The sequence below is a fragment of the Puntigrus tetrazona genome, chromosome 22 (genome assembly GCF_018831695.1).
Source record: "Puntigrus tetrazona isolate hp1 chromosome 22, ASM1883169v1, whole genome shotgun sequence".
NCBI lineage: Eukaryota > Metazoa > Chordata > Actinopteri > Cypriniformes > Cyprinidae > Puntigrus > Puntigrus tetrazona.
In genome coordinates, this window is record NC_056720.1 from 5,156,420 (window position 1) to 5,166,609 (window position 10,190).

The window sequence follows — 10,190 nt, forward strand, 5'->3', positions numbered from 1 at the left end:
TTTCCTTGCATATCTATTTTTTTTTTAAAAGAGATGTTTAATTAATTTGCCATTTATTGATTGTATCATGTTTTATGGGGACTTTCCATAGGCGTAATGGAGATACAGACTGTATGTGTTACTGTCCTACACCAACCCTACACCTAAACCTACAACCTACAGGAAACTACTAGCAATTTCAGATTTTCAAATAAGCTTGTTTCCTCACGTGGACCTAAAAAATGTCCCCACAAGATCAAAACGTACTGGCATTCATGTCCTTTTTGGGACATTTGGTCCCCATAACGTGATAAACGCCAGGTGCACACACGCACACGCGGTTTTCCTAAACTATTGCATTTATTTGGTGAATGTAGAAGACCTCAATTATGGTATGCAAAGAACAAATGATGGAAGAGTTATCAGAGCGCATCTGGTTTGAGACATAGACCAGGCCAGGAAATAAGTTATTATCGCATGCTATTTTTTAATGTACTACATTAACGCAATACATAGCACACAGAAACCTATAAAATTGCCACCACTGCTACTGGAAATTGGTAGTTGGTTTCTGTTTTGTGTTGATTTTACTTTAATGTGGTGTCGGAGGATTTTTGCGATATTTAACACGGCAATCCGGTTGCCTACATTACTCTTGCATATATCCCACAATTTTGTTAAACTTCATAATTTGTAGCAAAATGAGGTCAGTGTGTCTACTTACAGCCACTAAGTGGAGCCATCATGCTGCTCTTCTGTTTTACAACAGCACTGACGACACACTACCGGCAGACAACGTCCTCACATCACCGGAAGCGTGCTACGAGATTTTGACTTGATGAGTTTTATGCGAAATGTGTAAATGGGAAGTGTTCGTCTCTGCATATCTAACAGTTATGGCTAGGAAAACCAATCATCTGGCTGGAAACCATGCTGGTGGGACGAGCTGTAAACCCACGACCCTTGGGCCCATCACGCAATTCTTAAACATTGTGTCATACAGTTCTGACAGGTTCTGTTCTGGCATGCCATATTTTGTCCAGTCTTTTTTCACGAGAGTCAATTTCCTCAGTCTTTAACGGTGCACTATAATTTGCTATAGGAGCTAAGAGGCACAGAATTCTTTGTAATATTTTGAGTGTGCGTTTTATTATTCACGCATCCTATAAATTTAATATGTATCCGCTAAATCAAATACACTGTGGTATGAACAACACGTAGAAAGCTTTCAAAAAAACATAAACAGGAAATGACTTCACAGATAGGACCCCTTAGGCCCGCATGACTATGTGTAAAGGTCAACTGGCTCAAATGAAATCATTTAAATAAATACACTGTAAAAAAAAATAAAAATAAAAGTTTCTAGTGACTAATTTTAATGACGAGCATTTAATTTTTTCCATTGGCCCATTAGAATTTAATTAATTTAAAAAAAATTGTAATCCCAACAGAAAATTATGCAAGGCAGTGCAGAAATTCAATTGGGTCAACGGACAAATTTGGAGTCAATAGAATTTTTTCAGTTGGGAGGTCAATTTTTTTAATAGTGTAATTAAATGCGTAATTAAACATTTCTACATGACAAGAGTACATTTGTATGCCAAGAAACTTTATGGCCTATTATTTATTTATTTATTAATCATGATTTTGTCAAACTTTGAATACAGTTTTTTAGTATGGTGAATGTAAAGCGTGATTTGAAAAAAGTGCATCTATCTGCACTGCACGTGAAAAATCTTGACTTGGCTGTTCAGTAGCTTATCTCTATAGGGAAATGTAAGTCCATGAAGCTATTTTTTATTTTGCTTTTTTCCCCCTTCATCTACTTCTTGTAGAACGACGTATCTTGCTGTTGTCTGTCTAAGACAAATTCGCAAATGTCAGTTATCAATGAAAGTTGTTAAATCGAGTTCATTTTTAGTCTTTGCTCTCTCCTCGTTGCACATCTCAGTTCTGCAAACACCTTGGGCATCACGGTTAGTTAGTTCACGCTAACAGGACAGGAAGAAGCCCTTCACCCGCGTGCGTAAAACACCAGAATCTCGCTAAGACTGCTGTCCGTACATCAGACCGAAACCACACTTCTTTCCGGATCTAAAGGAGTCAGGCCTCGGCGGTTTCGTTTTGACTCTAAACCCATCGTAAAGGACGCGAAGAGAAAAACAAAATATTCGGGGCAATCGTTATTCACAAGAAAACCGCAAAGATGTCTTCGTTCACGCGTTTGCGCTGACATTAGAGTAGCGGGCTACTGAAATGTGTACTGAAAATTAATAAAACAGGTTATGATATATGCTGATAAAATGCATTATTTGGCTGCATGAAAACATTTAAAGCATACAGTCGTAAATTAGAACGGATTACGTTCATATGCGAAATAAAACTGTTTGCATAAAACTGAAAGACGACGGAGGCGTGCGCGTTCACAGGCGCGCGTGCATGCGCGTGGAGAGAAGTTCAGATCATCTGACTGAAAGTCGCGTCGTGCGTAATGTCGTGACAAATCCTCTTGTTCAAAATAGACTGTAATTACTTAAATAACTCAATAGAGGCACGGGAACGCTCTTCCGAACGGTTTTGGGAAATTAGTTTTATTTGCGGGATTTTTTTTTTCTCCAGGAACGTTAAGTGATGTCAGAGAAGATCTTTTACGCCTTTGTTTGGTTCTGCTTGCTTTTTGGTGGCAGATCTGGTAAGATATCTGTGTTGCATGACATTAGTTCTTTATATTAGAAAAGAAATTGATATGCCTTTTGGGGTCCTACAACTCTGAACTGTTTTGTTTCTGTCCACGATGCTCTACTATTAGGTAATAAACCCTTTGGACTGAGTGACAGTTACTGTTCTGTTCTCCTCCAGGTGTGTTTGGTGTCGACACAGGTGAAATAATAACAGCGACAGAGGGAGATTCTGTCACTCTACGAACTGAGATAAAGAGGGACGATGAACTGTTTTGGATGTTTGGACCTCAAGAGCTTCTCATTGCTCAAGTCAATAAGGAGGCTGGTGTCTTCAAAGTGCATGATGGTGCTGATGGGAGATTCAGAGGCAGACTGGTTCTGAACTATGAAACTGGATCTCTGACCGTTAAAAACATCAGACCTGAACATGCTGGACTTTACACACTACGGGTCATTACTGATACAATCTCATACAAAACATTCAAAGTTTCTGTATATGGTGAGCAGAGAATCTTTGCTGCTCTGTCTTTATATTGTGATATACTGAATAATTCTCAAGGTTTTTTTTTATCGTTGTAAACCCTTGATCAAATATGAAACATTTTTAGTTAACTCGTTCTAATTGGCCGTTTCCTATCACTTCCAGCTCGTCTTCCCGTTCCTGTCATCAGCAGAGACGTTTCACAGTGTTCTTCATCTTCATCGGCCTCGTCGGCGTTCAGATGTCTCTTGCTGTGTTCGGCGGTGAACGTGAGTCATGTGACTCTCTCCTGGTACAAAGGAAACAGTTTATTGTCCAGCATCAGTGTGTCTGATCTCAGCATCAGTCTCTCTCTACCTCTGGAGGTGGAACATCAGGAGAAAAACACCTACAGCTGCGTGATTAACAACCCCATCAGAAACCAGACCACACATCTGAACATTAATGAACTTTGTTGGCCATGTCCAGGTATGTCAATGATTCTATAAGTAATGTGCATTTTACAACATATTTTGCTTTTTCCATATCTAATTCTAGCAGTCAATATTTGTTAGCATCGCGTGATTCGATTAGGTGAGATGGCAATCAATGGTAAACTGCACGCTGTGGTGGTAGCACTTATCAATTTGAATCTCCACATCACAATTTTAGACCACCGAACATCTAAATGCTTAGTTTAACAAGCTTACATGAATTGTAAACGATATTGTTCTTTCATATACTTGTATACTTCGTTCTCCTCGGTTCTCCAGCTCCTCTGCAGATTCCTGTCATCACCAGAGACCCTCCAACATGTTCTTCATCGGTTCCACGACAAAACTGTTCATTTCTGTGTACGGCACTGAACGTCAGTGATGTGACTCTCTCCTGGTACAAAGGAAACAGTTTATTGTCCACCACTAGAGCATCTGATCTCAGCGTCGACCTTTCGTTACCTCTGGAGGTGGAATATCAGGATAAAAACACCTACAGCTGTGTGATCAACGACCCCATCAGAAACCAGACCACACATCTGGACATCACTGAACTCTGTCGGCCATGCGCAGGTACATAAACTATGATGTTAGAAACATAGAAAATGTATGCGACCTTGAACTTGTTTTGTGGTGTTTTTTGTCTTCAGGCCACGTCCACTGTTGTGGTTTCACTGAGACTGTGTTTCGATTAGCCGGCTCTGTTCTGGTTGGCCTGGCTACTGTTGCCGTGCTGGTTTATGACGTCAGATCAAGACGATCTTATCAGAAGAGGAGAGCGCAGACATATGCAGAAGCAGATGAATATGATGACGTTGCATCAGGTGACTAGCGGGCGATAATGTCGCCCCTGTTCTTTATTAATTTTAGGAATATAAATCAACAATATTCCAGGGTGAATGTATCTCATTATCAGTTGACAGCTTATGTTTTTTTTTTTCTTCCACTTTTTAATGCATTTTTACGTATTTTTGTATCTTTATTGGTTTATATTTTTTTAGCATTTAAAAATGTTTTTATAAGAAATACTTTATATGGTATGAAAAACACGTTTTATTTTTCATTTTAACTGTAATATCCTGCAAATGCATTACAAATAAAAAAAATTGTCTTGAGAATGTATGCTTAATTTATTTATCTGATATATTGCAATCTCAAGTTTTTAGTTAGGTACGCTTAAAACGCAATTTTTCTCCTTTCTTAGATATATACCAGCGGTTCTAATACACGTATACGGTTCTAATCCTAATACAGTTCTAATAGTAAAAAATGCTTTGATGATTCCGTTACAAGGCATAAACATACAATACATTAAAAAGACTTCAAACAGGAAAAGTGCAGAGTTTATAGAATACTCTTTATTTTACTTTAACACAACAATAGAAAGCACTACTACATCGGTGTACACCAACTGTAAACTCAATTAATCTTTCCGTGCATTGGCCACAAATAATACACACACAGACAAAACACTTTGGATATATGAAATTCCTCATTAATATATTTTTGAGTCTATTTATCCTTTACTTACTATATGTGATTTAAACGGGAAGCGTTTGCGTGTAAAATGTCCATCGAGGCCAATGCAATTTTTTGGATGCGTTTTTTTTAAACATTTATATTAGACAATTACGAGATTTGTGGAGTTTTTATAGTGTTTTTTTTTTATAACTCTAATTAATGCCTTTGTTTCTTCGTGTCCAGTCTTCACTCAACTTCGATGATCATGGCTGCAGAAATACAAAAAAGACAAAATAAAACAGTTAGGATCTCCCTGCAACTAATACATTTGTAAAATTAACAGTTAAAAATATTTTAATTGCAACATAAGTGCAATTTGGTTTAGTATAGAAGATGATAACCGATTGGCTAAAATGATCAAAACTTTAATTACAGAGTTTAAAAATTCTGCAATTATTTTTATTGAGAAACTGGGACGACCAGACAAGTTTATTGCAATAGTTTATTATTTATGTTATGAATACATAAACGGTATTTTCTATCCATTAGGAGAGAGAGAACAATTAATAGAATACCAATATATCTGTATGAAATCAGACCGGAGATTGTTTAGTTAACAATTACGTTAGTTTATCGATGTAAAATTTAGTCAAAAAAATTTAATAATTTAATGCAGCGAACCAGCTTTAAAGGTGGCGATATAAAGTGTAACAATATCACAAAAAAATAAGTGAAAGGAAACGCGTAAACTGAGAACTGCAGAGGACCTAATACTGAGCCCTGGGGCACACCACACTTCACCTGTGTAGCTTTTAACATTTCTTTCGTTTACAAAAAGAACATTGCAATTTTCTAACAGTTAATATCAACCACCAGTGCAAAAAAAGCCAATATGATTCTTAACAACAAGCTCAGAAAAGTCTTGATGCATAAAACAGTCTTGAAACAATACTAGAAGACACTATCCCAGTCAAGCGCTAAATACGTATTATATCCACAACGGGCGAAATAATGCTTTTTTTAATTCCAAACTGTGTATATTTATTGTGATTTTTATATTAAAACCCGAGTCGTTCCCACACGGTTCCTCGGGGTCAACTGAGAGTCGTCTCCAGACGGAGCAGGCCGAGAAGCGTTTTCGGTGATTTGCTACGGTCTGCCTGTATTTTGGTTTTGTTTTGTACGGTAGGTGGCGTTATGAGCCCGTTCCGTCCCGCGTCACGTTACCTGCCAGACGGAAGAACCGGCCATTTCCAGCGACTTGCGCGCCGTCTCGTCTTCGCGACGTTGAGGGAACGCCGACCGTTCCGTTCCCCGCGTCCTTCGGTTCCCCACGAACGCCAGACTCCAAATCTTTAGCGAATATTAAATTGTCGCGGTCATTATTTAGCCGATTTTAGTAACTGTCGCTATTATTCCGCCGGGGTGCGGCTGAGAAACAACAACGCGACATATTTATAGGGATTTTTTTTTAGCCACGACCTTTATCTTTATCTTTATCCACGACCTTCATCAACATGGCCATCGCGGATTTGGCGTTCGTCGTTTTATTGTTCTCGAAAGGTGAGTAGTCGTTTTATTTTTGTTGCTATGACACTTTCGGTTTTAATTAATAGAACCGGAAATAACGCGCGTTTGCGTTCCTACGCGTGTTTTCGTACGGCTTGTGGTTTTTAACATGCACGCGGCGATTTTTGTTTTTTATTCATACGCAAGGCGATGGATTTTTTTTGTTTTGAATTGCGCATGAGACGCCACTGGGTTTCGAGGTCAGGCCTCGCGATAACGCCAGGCTTTCGGAGATGGATGTCAAAGTCGCGTCGGGATTTCGAGAAACGCGTGCGGTACGCTGCTTGTGTAAAAATTGAATTATTGTCTCTCTTGTGTCCTTTTGTGCAATCTGTGCCATTTTTTTTGCTTAACGGGCCGATCGGGGTTCCGAGATGCCAACAGGCCTTATGCTCGTCCGCCACAAACCTTTATTCGAGTTTCGTCTGTATCGGAAATATTACGAGATTTAGAGTCGAATTAATTTAGTTGATGTTTTTTTTTACGATTACCGTGGCTGTTTTTGAAAAAATGAGTTGTTTGTGCTTTTGTTGTAGGCGGTGATGTAGCCTACAATAGCTCCCTGCCTTTTCTTAAATTGTTTCCTGTTTGCGTAAATATTAAACGTGTTATTATAAACGCGATGTATGCGCTGCAGGTAGTGCGTTATGTCGCCTGTAGGTTGTATTTTCCGCGCGGTCATCGTACAGTAGGCCTGCAGTTTGCCTGCTCAAACCAGTTTTGCGTGAATTTTTATCATACTGTGGGACGGCTAAGCATCTCTAGCAAACGTTAGCCTTGTTTATTCTAAATCTGTGTGATGTTTAATAGCGGGCTATTATATATATGTATGTGTGTGTGTGTGTGTGTGTGTGTGTGTGTGTATGGCTAGGATATTATAAGACACCCATGTTATTCTCTCCTCTCCAAGCCGTGCCGATGATGATATTTTTACAATATGCTTTTACATGAATGTACGTGCAGTGAACGTCCGGTAGATGTGATGAATTACTAATTAGCATGCGATTTGTTGCAAGCAACCTCGATACACAAGAGGGCGAAAGAACATCGGAAGAACGTTATCTGTGCACTAAACCGGTTGTTTTTACTCGGGTGAGTTTACGTACTCGTCTTTCCAATCGGGTTGTGCCGTTTTTAAACCGTTTATCTGAAAGGACCAGGGTTAGCGCGAGACGTAGAAAGCCGCGCGCTGATCCGCGCGCCCTTGGCTTCGTATTGATTTTTTTGGGTTATGAATCGGCGTTTCACACAGCAACGATGCCTTATTAATAGCGTGGGCGTGTAGGAAATATGAATCGTTTCCACATTGCCGTGTTGGATTAGTTTTTTTTCTTCAAAGCGGTTAAAAAGGGGAAGTAGGCGACAGCTTGCTGAACGCGCGCGCGCGAAGAGCTGTCAGTGATTTTGTTGGTGTGTGACTTTAATGTTGGCTTTTCTTTGGTTTTCCGCCGCTGAACATACACATCTGCTGGTCTAAAGCTTCTTGGTCGTTGGTTGCATTCCCAGAATGCACTTGACGATAAAAGGCGTGCATTAAATGCAGCACCAGTCAGTTTAGATGCAAGCTTTCACCAAATGAGTAATGCATGGTGTGTGTGGTTTATCATATTAAGAACAAGAACATCTGAGTACACGCCTTGACCAATTTTTGCTTTAAAGAACTTTTTCCTATGTAAAAATTGTGTAGATGAGGGTTTTTTTAATCAACTATCCTTCAAAACATCACACCAGACTGTTTCTACAACAAAACTGAAACGTACTCTTTGAGTGAACGTGAAGGTCTGTTACTGTAGCTCGGCTGCATGTTGTTGCGTGTCTATTTTTTAACCCTTGACCTTGACGTTCTAGCGCCATATGCTGCCATCTGAGCTGAAAGAATGCCTTTGAGCTCCGACTTTTGCTATTTTGGGTCTTATCGACTTGCATTTTAAATACAAGCATAAACAGTTTCGATTACGTAAGAGCGATGTCCACTTAACGATGGTTTAACCAGTTGTACTACTACAGTTTTAGATGCTGAGGATTGAGATAAATGATGCGCTGGCTTGTTTTGGATGCAACATCCGTTACGTTCTCTCATTGTCGGTTACTGTCGTTTTAATTGTAGCGTGTTGGGTTGTTTTTTGGTAAAAGTGTCATTTCTAAGCAGCCGATCTTTGTGGCGTTTAAAAATGCTGCCAGCCAGGATCCTATCGGGAAGCAAAGAAAGGAAGTTTGAAAGCTTGGAGGACATGAGCCCCTTCCCCGGTGACGGCGTTTGGAGGTTAGCTCAGAAAGACAAGGAGCTGTTCTGTTTGAGCCAAAGTCAGCCTCAGCTCGTGTGTGGAAACGGCGGAGCGCTTAAAGCAGGGGTGTCGAACTCGATTCCTGGAGGGCCGGAGCCCCGCAGAGTTTAGATTCAACCCTGCTAAAACACATGTACTATGTATGTCTGAAGTACTTGATTAGCCGGATCAGGTGTGTTTAATTGAGTTTGACACCCCTTGGTTAAAGGGATAGCTCTCCAAAACACGGATGCTGTCGTTTCTTCAACAATAGTTAGCATTAATACGTACAAAATGTTACCAAATCTGTTTGCCTTCTTGAAAGCAGGGTATTAAATTACAAACCAAAGGATTGGTATCAAATTATTATTGTTAGTTATATACTGTAGGATATATATATATATATATATATATATATATATATATATATATATATATGCATATGTACACACAGCAAGACACTTGAAAGCACCTATAAACATAAAAAACGCATGTACATTTATTTATTAAACGTACAATTGAAATATCATGTGAACATGGTTCATGAACTCGTGCTTATTCTTTTAGTCAGGGTTGCTATTTTCCTGCCACTTGTCAAAGCTTGCATAATTTTGCCTCCACGTTGTAGACCGGTCCGTTGCATAACTCTTAAATTTGTCAATTCAGCTGCTGTTCAAGCTTCTCGGTGTCATTCTTGTAAATAATTGGCCAGACCGCTCGTGGCGTTTAAACGGCATTGTCAAATGGCACCCGTTACTTTTCTCAGCGCTGATCACAGCCATTGGTGAAAACAAAAAAAAATAGCTTATCGATGCACGTGCAGGGTATTTATTATAGCTTGATTATTTTACCTGGTAGGTTTAAATAAGCGTACGTTTTGTGTTCAGACGTCTCAAATGGAGCTAAAAACCCTTGTTGTTGAGTAGAAATCGTTAGGTTGAGCCGCGCTTCGCCTCCTGGTGGACGACCCCGGTTTTGTACAGAAAGCGATATTTACCGCCCAAATGGCGTCAAGTCCGCTCTAGGACTAAAAATGTCAGCGTAACGACAAAAATAATGTTCCTCGCTGGACAATTGATGAGATATAAGTATACTCTGTTGGTTTTTGTCAAGTTAATCTAGCGCCCGCGCCGACGGTTTGATTGTTTACCAAAAGTTTCTCCGTTCATTCACCCTCCACCATTTTCGATCTATATCTCAACGTATGGCTTTATCCGGGGAATTTCCTCCGTGTCGTGGAGCACATACAAAAACAGCTTCTTTATACAGAAAAATATATATT

General features: G+C 39.5%; 2 protein-coding genes and 1 long non-coding RNA gene across 5 annotated transcripts in view; 2 read left to right on the top strand and 1 right to left on the bottom strand.

Moving 5' to 3' along the window:
- Positions 1-1,960: 1,960 nt before the first annotated feature.
- LOC122327387 (SLAM family member 9) lies at positions 1,961-4,724 on the top strand. Of its 2 annotated transcripts, XM_043222721.1 has the most exons (6): positions 1,961-2,671; positions 2,839-3,159; positions 3,307-3,410; positions 3,507-3,609; positions 3,894-4,187; positions 4,265-4,724. In XM_043222721.1, the coding sequence occupies exons 1-6, from the start codon at positions 2,611-2,613 to the stop codon at positions 4,444-4,446; spliced, it is 1,065 nt and encodes a 354-aa protein (XP_043078656.1). In that variant the 5' UTR covers positions 1,961-2,610; the 3' UTR covers positions 4,447-4,724. The 2 variants fall into 2 exon arrangements, with proteins under 2 accessions (XP_043078656.1, XP_043078655.1); XM_043222720.1 differs by having other exon boundaries at positions 1,964-2,671; positions 3,307-3,609.
- A 228-nt stretch (positions 4,725-4,952) lies between these two features.
- The window catches only part of LOC122327581, a 5,971-nt gene continuing 733 nt past the window's right edge, over positions 4,953-10,190 (bottom strand). Inside the window, exon 2 of the long non-coding RNA XR_006247653.1 lies at positions 4,953-5,344. This is a non-coding gene — a long non-coding RNA (uncharacterized LOC122327581). The remainder of the gene's footprint in view (positions 5,345-10,190) is intronic.
- si:dkey-182g1.2 overlaps positions 5,382-10,190 on the top strand; it is a 9,710-nt gene continuing 4,901 nt past the window's right edge. Inside the window, exon 1 of one of the 2 annotated variants that reach the window (XM_043222907.1) lies at positions 5,382-6,638. In XM_043222907.1, coding sequence (XP_043078842.1) covers positions 6,593-6,638 — 46 coding nt within the window. In that variant the 5' untranslated portion in view covers positions 5,382-6,592. The other variant, XM_043222908.1, reaches the window with a different exon arrangement.

What these genes read in the sequence shown, in the direction of transcription:
- LOC122327387 (XM_043222720.1), top strand. Translation starts at nt 2,611, where the DNA reads ATGTCAGAGAAGATCTTTTACGCCTTTGTTTGGTTCTGCTTGCTTTTT. An exon ending in ATTCAAAGTTTCTGTATATG is followed by an intron (nt 3,160 to 3,306) that starts GTGAGCAGAGAA and finishes TATCACTTCCAG; the next exon opens with CTCGTCTTCCCGTTCCTGTC. An exon ending in ACTCTGTCGGCCATGCGCAG is followed by an intron (nt 4,188 to 4,264) that starts GTACATAAACTA and finishes TTTTGTCTTCAG; the next exon opens with GCCACGTCCACTGTTGTGGT.